The following is a 17,645-nucleotide window of genomic DNA, read 5'->3' as shown; positions in this document are numbered from 1 at the left end:
CTCCGACACTCCCTAAACTCCTACTGAATCCAATGTTCATTAATCAATTCCTATTTCACACAGTTTATTGTCTTCTCAAACTTCCTTCACTGACCTTTAATGCTCTCAAATGTAGAATTCCAGCATTCGAATTTAATTTAATTCATTGTCTCACTTCCACAATCTCATGAACTCTGTCTTTCTCTCATTGCTTGCTCTGTCTTCTGCTGCCAAGTTGCATGGCCCATAATTCCCTCCTTAAAACTCGATGCCTCTACAGCTGCTCCCTTTATGCCATTTCTCCAAGCTTTTGGTGACATCTCTCTTTTGACAGTGTCAACTCCAACTCAACTCACTGACAGACCTTTGGATGTTTTCCCATGTTGAACGCTGTTAGCAGATTTTTTTTTCCATTTTAAGAACATCAGACAGAGGAACAAAATTAAGCCATTTTGCTCATCCAGTCTGCTCCACTATTCCATCATAGCTGATAAAGGTAATTGTTGATGCACTGACTAGTCAAGAACCTATCGACCTCCGTTTAAAATATACTGAATGACTGGCCTCTGCAGCTATCCATGGCAATGAAATCCACAGGTTCACTACCCTCTGGCTAAAGAAATTCCTCCTCATCTCTGTTCTAAATGGGCATTCCTCTATTCTGAGCAACACACATCAAAGTTGCTGGTGAACGCAGCAGGCCAAGCAGCATCTATAGGAAGAGGCGCAGTCGACGTTTCAGGCCGAGACCCTTCGTCAGGACTAACTGAAGGAAGAGTGAGTAAGGGATTTGAAAGCTGGAGGGGGAGGGGGAGATGCAAAATGATAGGAGAAGACAGGAGGGGGAGGGATAGAGCCGAGAGCTGGACAGGTGATAGGCAAAAGGGGATACGAGAGGATCATGGGACAGGAGGTCCGGGAAGAAAGACGGGGGGGGGTGACCCAGAGGATGGGCAAGAGGTATATTCAGAGGGACAGAGGGAGAAAAAGGAGAGTGAGAGAAAGAATGTGTGCATAAAAATGAGTAACAGATGGGGTACGAGGAGGAGGTGGGGCCTAGCGGAAGTTAGAGAAGTCAATGTTCATGCCATCAGGTTGGAGGCTACCCAGACGGAATATAAGGTGTTGTTCCTCCAACCTGAGTGTGGCTTCATCTTTACAGTAGAGGAGGCCGTGGATAGACATGTCAGAATGGGAATGGGATGTGGAATTAAAATGTGTGGCCACTGGGAGATCCTGCTTTCTCTGGCGGACAGAGCGTAGATGTTCAGCAAAGCGGTCTCCCAGTCTGCGTCGGGTCTCACCAATATATAAAAGGCCACATCGGGAGCACCGGACGCAGTATATCACCCCAGTCGACTCACAGGTGAAGTGATGCCTCACCTGGAAGGACTGTTTGGGGCCCTGAATGGTGGTAAGGGAGGAAGTGTAAGGGCATGTGTAGCACTTGTTCCGCTTACACGGATAAGTGCCAGGAGGGAGATCAGTGGGGAGGGATGGGGGGGACGAATGGACAAGGGAGTTGTGTAGGGAGCGATCCCTGCGGAATGCAGAGAGAGGGGGGGAGGGAAAGATGTGCTTAGTGGTGGGATCCCGTTGGAGGTGGCGGAAGTTACGGTCACCCCCCCCCCCGTCTTTCTTCCCGGACCTCCTGTCCCATGATCCTCTCGTATCCCCTTTTGCCTATCACCTGTCCAGCTCTCGGCTCTATCCCTCCCCCTCCTGTCTTCTCCTATCATTTTGCATCTCCCCCTTCCCCTCCAGCTTTCAAATCCCTTACTCACTCTTCCTTCAGTTTGTCCTGACGAAGGGTCTCGGCCTGAAACGTCGACTGCACCTCTTCCTATAGATGCTGCTTGGCCTGCTGCGTTCACCAGCAACTTTGATGTGTGTTGCTTGAATTTCCAGCATCTGCAGAATTCCTGTTGTTTGCCTCTATTCTGAGGCTGTGCCTAGACTCCCCCACTATAGGAAACATTAGCTCTACATCCACTCTATCTATGCCTATCAATATTCGATAGGTTTTAATAAGATCCCCCCCTCATTTTCCTAAACTCCAACGAGCACAGGCCCAGAGCCATCATTTTCTCCTCATGTTAACCCTTCATTCCAAGGATCATTCTCGTGAGCCTCCTTGGGCCTCTCTCCAAAGCCAGCCAGGATTGGACTCACCAGCCAGGTTAAATATTTTTTTGGGTTAGTCATAGAACCTAAATACTATCCAAAAATTAAAAGAAGAGACGGAAAAACGCAAAGCATATTTTAAGTTTTCAAAAGATGTTTACTTGTTACCCATGATTTACTTTTCATTCTTGCGTCAATTGGGAATTTTTATCTTTACCACCTTATTTCACCTGAAATTTCTCTACAAGTGGCATTGTAAAGATTTGTCATTTGTGAAGTGTTTTAATTAGTTGAGGAAGAATGCAATTACAACATTCTCTAATTGTTATCCAAGTTCAACTGGGGTCCATTATCAAATGCCACACAGTCTTTGGTCTTTATTCAATGAGTTGGCCCCTTTAAAAAACAATTGGATCGTGCTTCTCTGGTTACAAGTGCAAAATACTGTTACCATTAAGCTGTTATGACTCATTTGATGGTCTATCACTGTAGTTCTGGTTTCAGCTTTTTCTGTTTGAACAATAATGGTGCAATTATATTTCAATTAAATGGCACCAAAATTGCATTGACAAAGAGCAAATTAAATAAAAGTATCTTTTAATAGTTTACCTGCTAGTTTATTTTAATAGTACATTGTGCCTGCCAAATGCATACCACCAAAATGAGGATCATCTTAATTAGAACACCTGTATACCTCGGAGGAGACAGCAGGAACTTCTGAATATTCTTAAGCCTTGATATTAGACTAACCTAACAACTGCACAATCTTAATAAATAACTAAATTTCTGGAGAAACATTTGCTTTTGGCTGCTGAACACTCAACATCTGTGTGATTTGGCCACCCTTATTTTTTTAAATCTTTTACATAATGCAGTCTGTAGAAATGAATGCATGAACTGATGAACGCATCTGCTCACACTTAGTGATAAAAGAAAACAATTTTCTCACCTCATTTGTTTAATTTTTGATCTTTCGTCTAGGATATAATTTTTGCTTAATGTGATTGTGGCTAAAACTACTGAGGGTCTGACAGACTAAAACTGCCTTGGAAGCTTAACCAGAGTGCTATGTATGTTGATCATCAATAACCAATTTATGCTCAGAGGTCTGTTCAAACATGGTAAGAAATTAACAGAGTTAAACTGTCATTCCTTCATGCATTTCCCTGTGTAAAAAAAACTTTCCCTTAATTGCACATCCTCTAGTACTGAGACTTTCCTTAAAGTCCTGCATCACATGCCTTCTCTTTTTTATTCATCAACTCAGAGACAGGGTGAAGATCAGGTAAAAGGGAAATCATTAAGAGGGAAAGAAGTGAAACATGTTAATTCCGCTACAGAAGCTGCAAAGACATATGGCTTTCAGTCATATAGTTTCAGTCCACTATAATTTCAATCTGGGTTACAGATTGGCCCCTTGGCACAAATTGCAGACAAACTTTTCAGACCTGATAAGGAGAGATGTTAACATGTCACAGCAAGTAAATCCAGTTATAACATTGGCCAGATACTAGGAGGTGAAAATAAGCAATGCAAGAAAAGGTGAAATGTTTCAGATTAATGAACGAAAACTGAAATCAAATTATGTAAGTCGCATCCATGGTTAAGAGTAAAAAAATCGCCTTTATTTCAGTTTCTCTTCAAAGTCATAGCTTTGAAAATAATCTTGCTCTGTTATTTTAACATAAAATGTACAGATTACAGTCTGTGTGATAACTGGAAAGGAATGCCAGGTTAGATGTTCACCTGCAGTTGTCACATGACATATACCTCTCCAACATGTTCCCAAGCTAACATCTTGAGATCATGACACCAAGTGGATCAATTCATTGTAACTTTAAAGTAACTCTCCTTTCCAGCAAAAAAAAGTTTTTTGCAGAATTATTAGTCACAAAATTTTCAATATACAAAAGTCAGCTTGACAGACTGCCTCAGTTTGTATCCAAGGTTTAGACACTCTGTTTACTCACCACAGAAGGGATTTCACATGCTGTCTCCCGATCACTTTGCTCTGGGTCACAGTAGAGTCTAAGCTTCTGTATTTCTATCTGTTTAATAAAAGTTACAGAGAGCATCACCGTGAACCAAACAAGTGAAGAGTACTCACCAATGAAAATGATTTCTGCTGTTCAAATGCAAGATACCTGCTTAAGGATGTTTATAGTTTTGGAAAATAGAACGCATTGCCATTTTATCCAAGGTCGGCTGGTGGCACAGTGAAATCAGCGCCGGGCTCAAGAACGGAGGTTCCCGAGTTCGATCCAGTGACAAACCGCTCCCTAGCTCGCTCTCCATCCGTGCCGGGTTGATGTCGAGCTCGCAACTCCACTTTGTTAAAAAAACACTACCACCTCCACTGTGGAGGAGGTGGAGGATACTGTGGAGGATCAAATACCCAAACTCAAAAGTTTTCTAGTCCTAAATTAATCTGGGTAACTGTTTATTTATCTTACAGGTACAGTGATTGCTGCTGTTTATTCACCATGGTATTATAGGGCTTACTGGTGTTTATTGCCCTTCAGATGATAGAACATCGAATAGTTTAGCACAGTACAGGCCCTTCGGCCCACAATGTTGTGCTGACCCTTAAACCCTGCCTCCCATATAACCTCCCAACTTAAATTCCTCCATATACCTGTCTAGTAGTCTCTTAAATTTCACTAGTGTATCTGCCTCCACCACTGACTCAGGCAGTGCATGCACCAACCACTCTCTGAGTGAAAAACCTTCCTCTAATATCCCCCTTGAACTTCCCACCCCTTACCTTAAAGCCATGTCCTCTTTTACTGAGCAATGGTGCCCTGGGGAAGAGGTGCTGGCTGTCCACTCTATCTATTCCTCTTAATATTTTGTATACCTCTATCATGTCTCTTCTCATCCTCCTTCTCTCCAAAGAGTAAAGCCCTAGCTCCCTTAATCTCTGATCATAATGCATACTCTCTAAACCAGGCAACATCCTGGTAAATCTCCTCTGTACCCTTTTCAATGCTTCCACATCCTTCCTATAGTGAGGCAACCAGAACTGGACACAGTACTCCAAGTGTGGCCTAACCAGAGTTTTATAGAGCTGCATCATTACATCGTGACTCTTAAACTCTATCCCTTGACTTATGAAAGCTAACACCCCATAAGCTTTCTTCTACCTGTGAGGCAACTTTCAGGGATCTATGGACATGTACTCCCAGATCCCTCTGCTCCTCCACACTACCAAGTATCCTGCCATTTACTTTGTACTCTGCCTTGGAGTTTGTCCTTCTAAAGTGTACCACCTCTCACTTCTCCGGGTTGAACTCCATCCGCCACTTCTCAGCCCACTTCTGCATCCTATCAATGTCTCCCTGCAATCTTCGACAATCCTCTACACTATCCACAACACCACCAACCTTTGTGTCGTCTGCAAACTTGCCAATCCACCCTTCTAACCCTACATCCAGGTCGTTAATAAAAGTCATGAAAAGTAGCAGCCCCAGAACCGATCTTTGTGGGACACCACTAGTCACAACCCTCCAATCAGAATGTACTCCCTCTGCTTTCTGCAGGCAAGCCAATTCTGAATCCACCTGGCCAAACTTCCCTGGATCCTATGCCTTCTGACTTTCTGATAAAGCCTACCATTTGGAACCTTGTCAAATGCCTTACGAAAATCCATGTAGATCACATCCACTGCACTACCCTCATCTATATGCCTGGTCACCTCCTCAAAGGAGTCTATCAGGCTTGTTAGACATGATCTGCCCTTCACAAAGCCATGCTGACTGTCCCTGATCAGACCATGATTCTCTAAACGCCCATGGATCCGATCTCTAAGAATCTTTTCCAACAGCTTTCCCACCACAGACGTAAGGCTCACTGGTCTATAATTACCCAGACTATCCCTACTACCTTTTTTGAACAAGGGGACAACAGTCACCTCCCTCCAATCCTCTGGTACCATTCCTGTGGACAACCAGGACATAAAGATCCTAGCGAAAGGCTCAGCAATCTCTTCCCTCACCTCGTGGAGCAGCCTGGGGAATATTCCGTCAGGCCCCGGGGACTTATCGGTCCTAATGTATTTTAGAAACTCCAACACCTCCTCTCCCTTAATATCAACATGCTCCAGAACATCAACCTCACTCATATTGTCCTCACCATCATCAATATTGATGATCCACCTTCTTGAACCACTGCTGGCCTGACAGTGATACTTCCACATGCTGTGGGGTAGGAAATTCCAGAATCTAAACCCAATGTTAACAAAGAACTAGCAATAGATTTCCAAATCACAGAGCAATTTGGAAGGAAATCTTAACAAGAACGAAGGCCTCGCTCTAAGTAAGAACTGGAATTCGATTGTAAATAAGGTGGGACAGCAGAAACCTGATTGGATGCGGACCAACCCACCAGCAGGGACAGACGATGAGGGTATAAATACCAACGGATTAGATATGCCCAGGTATCATCCCTGATGAAGATGGCAGAGTTTGTCATTGAAATGTCAGTTAAAATTCATATTTTTACCTGGCTGGAAGCCTGAGGAGATTTTATTTGCCTGTAACCAATCATTCTTTGGGTGCTACTCCTTCCAGCAATATACTTAAATGTCACCCTAAGAATGGCATTCCCTGCCACTCCCACTTGGACTCCTAATAATTATCCATTAGTGGGCAAATGGTCCCAATATTCTAGTCTGGATTCAATCAAGATAACATTCTAATCTGCTCCACATCATGGACAATTATTGGAGAGATCACCAGTGTGCATTGAAATCATTGTTGCCACAATCAGAACCCTGTACTCTTACCTTAGATCTCTTTCGGAAAACCACTGTTCACTTTATAAAGAGAATTTCTCACAAAAAAATGGCACTGGAGAGGGGTGAGTTTTTGTGGGCAGCTCCTGGGGGAATCATCAAATATAGTGGATTCAAGTTAATTGGGATAAATCAGGACCAATGCTTTTTGGCCTGATTAGCTGAAGCCCCATGAAAGTAGTTGAAAAGGTATAAAGACAAAATGAGTAACAAATTACGTATTTAAATGAAATACTGATCAAATAAGTACACTACTAATGGTACCACAGTACTGTAAAACTATGAATACTTCCTAATAGTTATCAACAGAGGAATTCATCCAGTGTACACAATGAAGAAAATCGGCGCAGACACCCAGTGCAGATAATAGACTGCCTTCATGCTACTGATGATTGTATCTTTCATATCTTCATTTTCATTTTAATATTCAAGTTGATTGTCCATACCTTCAAATTTTTCATAGCTCCTAACTTGTTGAAGTAGTGAAATTGTTTCATTTTTCAATCCTGATTGATTCTGGCATCTTCAAGCCTGAATGCTTGAAACCACGGTAAGCAAAACAGTTCGGAATTTTCTTAAAGCTAACTTCTCATCAACTATCAGTGAACAAAATCACTGTTTTATGGACATGAACATATGCAACTGACACTACTAAAAAACTGTTTATTCTAAGCACCGTGTAGCATCTAACGGCCACACCGAGTGACGTTAGTTGGATCCTGTTCAGCAAGTTTCCTGCCCCAATTAAGCAGCAAAGTATCCCAAATAAACAAAGTGAATCTCGGCAATTTTCTTAATTAGTTTTTGTTCTTTAAGAATTGTTCCAAAGAAGTGGCTGCCTGATTAATGGATGACCTAATTAACCGGATTCCACTGTATTCCCGTTTATAACTACTACAGCAGAAGTCTTTAGCCACACAGACTACACTAAGTAACCCTGCTTCAACTTTTCTAAATCTTCAGAATCAAAAGACCTAGAACTCTAGACCACCCAGGAAGTGAATGCAGCTGCTGGAAGCTCAGGGGACATCGTCATTGTCTCAGAAATCATAGCTGCCAGGAAGAACTCCAGCTGAAATTGAAGTGCAGGGTCCCCTTCACCATTATCCTCCTAGCTAATGTGATGTCTCTGGAAAATAAAATTGAAGACCTCAGCAAGACTGTAGTACCAGAGGAAAATCATGGACTGCATTATACTCTGCTTCCCAGAGACATGGCTCATCCCTGACACAGCACTCTAGCCTCAGGGCTTCAGTATCCACCACATAGACTGGAGGGCGGCATTGAATAAAGGCACTGACAGAGGCCATTGCTTCATGATTAATGCATGGTGGACAGATGTGGCAATTCTGCCTAACCCCTGTTCCTTCGATTTGGATTTCCTGACAAAGTTCTCCACTGCAACATGGGTAGTGGTATACATGCCATCCCTGTCAAACATCAGCACAGAGCACCGCAATCAACAGTTATATGATAGCACACCCTCATGTCTCTCCAATCTTTGCAGGTGGGGGAGGGGACGACTTCAATCAGGCCAGAATGAAGTCCCCAAAAAATCTTCCACCAACACATCAACCACAGAACCAGAGGAGCCAACATACTTGTGATCGTCACTCCTCTCTGCATGGTGCTGAGGCTATGGGGACTGCCCCAGCTGCTGTGCTCCATGCCCACTAATATGATGAACTTGTAAGCCAGGCTTTGGGCCTATTCCAGGCTGCTCCAGAGATCAGATCTGAGGACTCAGTTTGATTCAAAATGTTGTTGTTCATTTCAATTGTGTTTCTTTTTCCCTTTCTCTTACACATCAGGTGTTGGTCTTTTAATTTTTTTCTTTAATTAGGTTCTTTCAGGTTTCTTGCTTTGTGGCTACCTGTAAGCAAATAAATCTCAAGGTTGCATAATTTATACATTCTTTGCTATTTAATGTACTTTGCATCTTTGATACTTAATTATTACTACACCACCATCAACAATGCGTACTAAGTCATTCCACACCAAAACTTTGGCAAGTCCAATCACCTGACTGCACTTATACTCCCAGCATATAGGTAAGAGTGGGCCGAAGGACCAACTACACTGTACTATTCTATAAGACTGAGGACCAAGAGATACAAGAGAGCTGGAGGAGCATTTGTAAGACTGCTTTGAATCTGCAGACTTGACCTCATTCAGGGAGACATCTTCAGATCCCAATGAATATGCCACAGTCATCACCAAACTTAATCAAGACCTCTATGGATGGGTGTGTGCCTTTGAGAACATGTCAAATATTCCCAAATCAGAATCCTTGGATGAAACAGGAGATTTGGAATCTGCTGGGGGGTACTTCTGCAGCTTTCAAGTTCAGCGATCCAGAATCTTACAAATAGGTGCAACCTCCAGAAGGCTACCGTGAGAGTGAAAAGACAATTCCAAATGAAGCTAGGGACAGAATCTGCTGCACGACAACTGTGGTAGGGTTTGTATGCTCTTACTTCCTATAAAGTGAAATCCGACAACAGAAATCTGACAAGCTCAATGCCTTTTATGAACACCGGAGATTCTGCAGATGCTGGAAATCCAGAGTAATACACACAAAAAGCTGGATGAACTCAGCGGGGCAGCCAGCATCCACAGAAAGGAATAAGAAGTTGACGTTACAGGCCAAAACCCTTCATCAGGACTCAATGCCTTTTATGCATGCTGTGAAAGGAGAAAAACACTACCCCAGCAACTGTATGATCTCCATCTTGGAGGCTGCTGTCTGAGCATCCTTCGAGAGAGTAAACCCACTCAAGACATCAGACCCCGAGAGTGTACCTGGCTGAGCACTGAAAACCTCTGCCAACCAAATGGCTAAAGTATTCAAGGACATCTTCAAATTTTCACCATTACATTCGGAGGTTTCTACCTGTTTCAAAAGGGCAGTAATCGTTCCAGTGCCTAAGAGCAGGACAGGTTGCCTCAATGACTATTGCTTGATCACATCTACTCTAATGAAGAAATTCAGGAGGTTGGTTATGGCTAGAATTAACTCTTGCCTGAACAAGGACCTAAACCCATTGCTACCACAACTAGTCTACAACAGACACAATCTCACTGGCTCTCTGCTCTGCTCTGGAACATTTGGACAATCTAGCCATATGCAAGGCTACTGTTTATCTATTAAAGTTCGGCATTCACCATTGTCCCCTCACTAATAAAAGACTAGAGAATATGTTCCGTAAAATGTACTCATGACAATAATGTTCAATATGCTGCCAGAGCAAAACTAAGTCATTTGCATGTGTGGGTTCCTTACACTTACTTGTTCAGCCTCAAATGTGGATGGCTGAATTCCTTCAAAGCTCAGGATACCTTTTACTGCAAAATTAAAGTATATGACATCATGGATTGCTTGAGTGGGGATTGAACTTTAATTCATCCTTGAGGTCTCCAGTAAGATCAAAACTCACAATTCATGATAAGGAAGGAATATGAATAAACATGCTCTTTGTTGACTCAATGGCACAAGTGTTTATCAGGTCAGAATCAGAGTGAAACAGCACGGAAATGCACCCGTGGGACCAACGAGATTTGCTGACCATCAGGCACTCAATTACACAGCACATAATGGCACTGGGCAGACCATTCAGCCCACACTGTGCCCATGTTGATTTCAATTTACATGAAAGGTCCTCCTCCTGTGTATCATCCATATCCCTCCAAACCTTCATTTTAAACTATCTAAAAAGCATCTGAAAATCCATGAAACTGCCTCGTTCCACTACTACTCCTGGCAACCCACTCCATGGGATGTACAGGAACAAATTTGTAAAGAGATTACACAGACTGTTGCAAGAAACATGAGGTTGTTATAGTGAGTGATTTTAATTTTCCACATATTGACTGGGAATTTCACAATGTAAAAGGACTAAATGGGAGGGAGTTTGTCAAATTTGTTCAGGAAAGTTCCTTCATTCTACGTAGAGGTCATAATGAGAGAGCATACAATACTAGACCTGCTATTAGAGAATGAGACAGGGCAGGTGACAGAAGTTTGCAAAGTGTTCCCCTGCACATCTTGAGACTATAATGCCATTAGATCAGAATAAATGTGCATAAAAACGGTCTGGTCTGCAGGTTGAGATTCTAAGTTGGAGAAAGGCCAATTCTGATGGTATCAGAAATGATCTGACAAGTGTAGACTGGGACAGGCTGTTATCTGGCAAAGGTGTATTTGATAAGTGGAAGGCCTTCCAAAGCAAAATTTTGAGAGTACAAAGCTTGTATGTGCCTGTCAGAATAAAAGGTAAAGATGACAAGTGTAGGGAATTTTGGTTTTCAAGAGATATTGAAGCCCCGGTTAACAGAAAATAGGAGGTGCATGGCAGGTACAGGCAGGTAGGAACAAATGAGATGCTTACGGAATACAAGAAATGCTTCTGTATTTACTCAGGAGATGGGCACAGAGTCTACAGAAGTGAGGCAAAGTGGCATCAACTTCATGGACCCCGCACAAATTACAGAGGAGACGGGGTTTGCTGTCCTGTGGCAAATCAGTGTGGATAAATCCCCAGGGACCTACTAGGTGTTCCCTTGGCCCTACTGGAGGCAAGTACAGAAACTGCTAGGGCCCTAGCAGAGATATTTAAATCATCCTTAGCACCAGAAGAGGTACCAGAGGATTAGAGGATAGCTAATGTCAGTCCGCTGTTTGAAATAGACTCTATAACATAAACCAGGAAATTATAGGCAGATGAGTCTGACATCAGTAGTGGGAATGTTTTTGGAAAGTATTCTAAGGGACCAGCTATATAGATATTTGGATAGACATGGACTGATTAAGAATAGTCAGCATAGCTTAGTGCATGGTAGTTCATGTCTAACCAATCTTATCATGTTTGTCAAGGAAGTTACCAGGAAAGTGGATGAAGGCAAGGCAGTGGATGCTGTCTTCATGGGCCTTAGCAAGGCACTTGACAAGGTCCTGCATAGGAGGTTGGTCAAAAAGGTTCAGTCGCTCAGGTTTCAAGATGAGGTAGTAAATTGGATTAGACATTGCCTTTGTGGAAGCCAGAGTAGTAGTAGATGGTTACTTCTCTGACAGGAGACTTGTGACTAGTGATGTGCTTCAGGGATCAGTGCCAGGTCCATTGCTGTTTGTCATCTATATCAATGATCTGAATGACAATGTGGTTTAACTGGATCAGCAAATTTACAAACGACACTAAGACTGGGGTGTAGTAGACAGCAAGGAAGGCTATTGTGGCTTGCAGAGGGATCTGCAACAGCTGGAAAAGTGGCCTTAAAAACGGCAAATGGAATTTAATGCAGACAAGTGCGAGGTTCTGCACTTTGGTGGACCAAAGACCTTTGATAGGTCTTACACAGGGAATGGTAGGGAATTGATGGATATGGTAGGGCAAAGGGATCTGGGAATACAAGTCCATAAATTCATTGAAAGTGGCGTCACAGGTAGATAGGGCCATAAAGAAAGCTTTTGGCTCATTGGCCCTCATAAATCAATGGGTCTGACTTCCGATTTAGGTGCCACAACCAAACGTGTATGACAGCTTCCTGATAGTCAAAAAGCTAAGAAATCTGACTAAAAACATCACTAACAATACCTTTCCTGAGCTAAATGGTTTAAAATTATCACCCCAAACAACGTAAGGGATAAGCGATGGTGGGGTAAGCTCAATGGATGAGCCAAGATGGTGTGTTGCAGAGTCATCACAGATGGAGTTCCAATGCCCGTACAGCTGGCCTGAAAGCAAAGTTGTATCACTCTGGGCACTGAGTTGAGATATTGGGGCCCGGGCAGAGGAGATTTGGTGCCCATCCAACTGGACTGGGAATGACGTTGGATCACTCTTGGCACTGAGCTGATTTGAAGAGCTTGAGAGCAGCTTCAGGAAGGGTGATGGAATCTGGGCCCGGATCAAGTTGCTGGCCAGCGTGATCTAGGTCAGAGTTTTTCGCAGCGGCCAGGTCCTAGTGCAGGGTACGATCCACTACTTAGATGATTTAAACGTTCGTGCAGATCAGAGGCAAAAGCAGATTTCACTTGTTCTCCGTGATCTCCACTCCTCTCTCCAGGGCTTGGAGCCTTTTGCTGTTCCATTGTTTGGTCAATTTAAACGCTGGCTCAGATAGACTAAAAAGACAGGGTGTTGGTCGGGTTGAGAGTCAATTTTTCTTGTTCTCTGCAATGGTCATCTCCTTGGCACTGAGGCTGTGAAGACTGCACCAGCTGCTGTGTTCCGTGCCCGCTAATATAATGAACTGATAAGCAAGGCTATGGGCATACTCCGGGGTTCATATCTGAAGACTCATTTTTGGTTTGGAACACTGTTGTTCACTTCAACTGTTTGCATGATCTGTTTTTCTTTTTCTTGTATATCAAGTGTTGGTCTTTTATTTTTATTATTTATTTTTCTTTAAATTGGGTTCTTTCAGGTTTCTTGCTTTGTGGCTACATGCGAGCAAGCAAATCTCAAGGCTGTATAATTTATACATTCTTTAATTTTAATGTACTTGAAACTTGTATTGAGTAGTTGAGATGGGATGTTATGTTGAAGACATTGATGAGGTTTAATTTGGAGTATTGTATGCAGTTCTCTTCACCTACATACAAGGAATAAAAAATGCAGAGAAAATTTACAAGGATGTTGTCAGGTCTAGAGGACCTGAGTTATAGGGAAAGATTGAATATGAGGACACATTCCTTAGAATGTAGAAGATTCAAAGGAGATTTGATTGAGGTATACAAAATTATCAGGGCTATAGATAACATTAATGCAAGCTGGCTATTTCCACTAAGGTTGGGTGGGACTACAAAACTAGAGGTCATGGGTTAAGGGTGAAAGGTGAAAAGTTTAAGGGGAAACTTCTTCACTCAAAGGGTCACGAGAGTGTGGAGTGATCTGCCGGCACAAGTGGTACATACAAGCTTGACTTCAACATTTAAGGGAAGTTTGGATGTGTAGATGGATAGTAGGGATATGGAGGGCTATGGTCCCAGTGCAGGTCAATGGGAGCAGGCAGCTTAAATGGTTTTGTCACGGACTAGATGGATCAAAGGGCCTGTTTCTGTGCTGTACTTCTCTATGACTCTAAAGCCAGGTCACTGGATCTGTGAGGAAGCATTTATCTAGCTGAGCCACTGTGTTGCCCCGGTTATGGTTATGCCCGCAGCTTATGTACTTGTCACAGCTCCAGAAGTCACTGTCAGATAATGGACAATAGAGACAGCTAATTTAAACTGTATATACATTGCAATCCTGGGGATCTGAGCATCAATTGGCAAGATTATGCCCAGAACTCCAAGGACAGCCAGATGGACTGTCATGTGTGATGCCAAGCAGAGCTACCGGACAGATGATGCTAATGAGAGAGATAACGGAAGACAATGGAGAAACATTCAAAATGCTAATAAGAGAGAAGAGAGAGATTAACGAGAAAGAAGCACAATTCAGATATTGACAGACCGTTTGCTTTGAACCTGAACTGTTTGAAGTTTGATGGACAGGTGATACCCCAGTAGGGGGATAAAAAGAGCAGGTTTGCTAAGGCACGAGACACGCCATGAGACCCTGGAAAGAGCAGTGTGCCCCCACAAGTTGCTGGGAGTTTGGAGGACCGGTTTGCAAAAATCGGTCAGAGGCTCACAGGATGTAAAGGTACGATCAGCGGGAACCTGGGGTGTGTGTCCGCCCTTGCCCGGGTGCCCGGTTCACCACGGAAGAACGATCGTATCCGGAACGGAGGGGTCACAGTCGGTGACCACAGCGGGATCAGAAGACATCAAAAGGTCTGCCCGAAACCAACTGCATATATATATATATATCTATCTATCTATCTATCTATCTATCTATCTATCTCTCTCTCTCTCTCTCTCTCTCTCTCTCTCTCTCTCTCTCTCTCTCTCTCTCTCTCTCTCTCTCTCTCTCCTCCCCCCCCCCCCCCCACGGTACAACAACAGCGATTACTTCGAACTGCACTAAACTGAACTGCACTCTGCTTCACCTAAGACTGATCATTTTACCCCTAAACTGCGATAGAGCTTGGTTGATTCCTATTACCCTATTTCTGTGTACATGTGTGTATTATCATTGCTAACCTGTTACATTTATATCCTTGCGGTTAGTTTACTGTATTAGTTATTTCTTTAATAAAACTTTATTAGTTCCTAGTAATCACAGACTCCAATGAGCGTTCCATTTCTGCTGGTTTGGCAACCCAGTTACGGGGTACGTAACATAAGTGGGGATCTCGTCCGGGATTTTGAATGCCAAAATTGGGACTGGGTAAATTGATTGAGTTAAAATTCCCGAAAGAAAAAAATTGGGCAAACAGCAGAAATGGAGATTGAGGAATTTCTAAAGGCGCCAACCTTGGAGGCATTAGAGGATGCCAAGAAATCAGAATTGGCAACTGTTGCAAAACGGTTGAATTTTTTTAAGGGGAAGCCGACAATGAGGAGAGTGGAGATGCACAGAGCTATCGTTGAGCATTATGTATCTAAAGGTGTGTTTCCCCACGGGGAGCTGGAGGTGGTGTCTATGAGCAAACCTGGTGGAGAGGCAGTGCAGCTGCAGATGGAAAAATTGAGACTTGAGCACGAGTTCCAAGTAAAGCAGTTAGAACGAGAAGAGAGAGAAAGGCAGCTAGAACGGGAAAAGAGAGAGAAGCAGAAGGAAAGGGAGTTTGAGCTGGAGAAGTTAAGGATGGTGCTAGAGAGGGACCAAATGCCGAACCAAGGTGGAAGGTTCAGGGCAACCCAGGAGGTTAGGTTGGTTCCCCCATTTGAGGAGGCCGATGTTGATTGGTACTTTCTACATTTTAAAAAAGTCACTGCAAGTCAGGACTGGCCGAGGGATAAGTGGGCTGTTTTGCTTCAGAGCGTACTTAAGGGGAAGGCTCAACAAGCTCACTCAGCATTGTCAGCAGAAGATGCCCAGAGGTATGATGTGGTGAAAGAGGCTATACTCAGTATGAGTTGGTCCCGGAGGCATACCGGTAAAGGTTCCAGAACGTGAGGAAGCAGTGGGGACACACATATTTAGAGTTTGCCCGTGAGATGCAGATGTATTGTGAGCATTGATGCGCCTCAAAAGGGGTCACTGGGAATTATGATAGACTGCTACAGCTAATACTGATTGAGCAATTTAAAGGTTGTGTCCCTGAAGGTATCAGGCCCTATCTAGATGAGAAAGAGGCAGAAACCTTAGCCGCAACTGCTAAGTTAGCAGATGAGTACGCATTAACACACAAAGCAAAGTTTACCCCGAGTAAGAGCTACCAGAAGGGTAGTCGAGAGGGCGGAGAAAGTCCGCCAGAAAAGCCAGAAAGTAAGCCGGGGACTAGTGAGAAGGATAAGGAAGATGGGAAGCAGTTTGGTAGGAAGTCTCCTGGTTTCGTATGCTATAATTGTGGGAAAGCCGATCACTTTGCGTCCAGGTGTTTTGCCCCAAAGAAGGAGACGGGGAAAGGAAAAACGACAACTCCGACTGGCTGTATTGAGCTGGCAAACAAACCGCTAGGGAAGAAGAGGTCTGATAGAGTTCAGGAAGGGCGCGAGAAGTTTACTTCAGCCAGATTGGTGTCGGTGAAGGAGGGGTCAACCCCAGCTCCAGTACGGATCTAGAGAGACACTGGGGCTTGTCAATCATTGATCTTAAGGAGGGTGTAAGAATTCAGTGAAGAGACCGAGATTGGGGAGGTCAGTGCGATAAAAGGCATTGGGAAGGGGACTGAAGCAGTACCTTTGCACCAGATATACCTGAAAAGTGACTTGGTCTCCGGACCGGTCATGATAGGGGTGAGGTCCGAATTACCGATGGAAGACATGGAGGTCTTACTCGGTAACGACCTTGCAGGTGGAGATGTGTACCCAGCAGTAAAGCTGATGAGCAAGCCTGCCAGGACTGAGGACCTGCCCATGGATTCACAGGTTTATCCTGCTTGCACAGTAACTCGACGCATGTCGAGAAAGGCTGCCGAAGCGAATGTGGATTTAGCTGAGACGTTTTTACCAGCCTTGTACCAGGAGGCGTTAGAAAGTGAAAAGAAGGAGCATAGTGGAGCGGAAGGAAGTGAGGGAGTTGAGGTAGATTTATCATTAGCGAGGGAGAAATTTATACAGGCACAGGAACGAGACAAGGAGCTGATGATTTTGACGGAGACAGCTCTCTCTGAAGCAGAAATAAAAAGGGAGCCAGTGGGCTATTATGTGAAGGAGGGAGTACTGATGAGGAAATGGAGACCAAGTACCATGCCCGCAGATGAGGAGTGGGGGGTGGTACACCAGGTGGTAGTGCCAAAAATTTATAGGCACGAGATTTTAACCTGGCCCACAAGATACCCCTCGGTGGACATTTTGGGGTGAGGAAAACAGTCGATAGAATTATAAAAGAGTTTTACTGGCCGAATATGAGGAAGGATATTATTGAATATTGTAGATGGTGTCATTCCTGTCAGGTGGTAGGTAAGCCGAACCAGGTCCTGCCTAAAGCACCCCTTCAACCGTTACCTGCTTTCAGGGAACCTTTTTCCCGAATAATTGTGGATTTTGTCAGTCCCCTGCCCAGAACTGCGAGTGGGCAAGAGTATGTGATGACTATGATGTGTGCTGCCACCAGGTTTCCGGAGGCTGTGCCCCTGGCAAGTGTCAAGGCTCCCGCAGTGGTAAAGGCACTTGTGAAATTTTTCACTACGGTGGGGCTGCCAAGGGAAATCGAGTCAGATCAGGGGAGTGTCTTCACATTTCACACATTCCGACAGA

At 43.8% G+C, this 17,645-nt stretch overlaps 1 protein-coding gene across 1 annotated transcript in view; it reads right to left on the bottom strand.

Annotated features, from left to right (window-relative positions):
* The window catches only part of LOC134339989 (collagen alpha-1(XXI) chain-like), a 258,137-nt gene that overhangs the window by 171,014 nt on the left and 69,478 nt on the right, over positions 1–17,645 (bottom strand). Inside the window, exon 7 of the mRNA XM_063036872.1 lies at positions 4,074–4,151. Coding sequence (XP_062892942.1) covers positions 4,074–4,151 — 78 coding nt within the window. The remainder of the gene's footprint in view (positions 1–4,073; positions 4,152–17,645) is intronic.

Source organism: Mobula hypostoma, chromosome 1 (genome assembly GCF_963921235.1).
Source record: "Mobula hypostoma chromosome 1, sMobHyp1.1, whole genome shotgun sequence".
NCBI lineage: Eukaryota > Metazoa > Chordata > Chondrichthyes > Myliobatiformes > Myliobatidae > Mobula > Mobula hypostoma.
The sequence above is the reverse complement of the archived record's forward strand: the minus strand, read 5'-3'. Positions and strand labels throughout refer to the sequence as shown.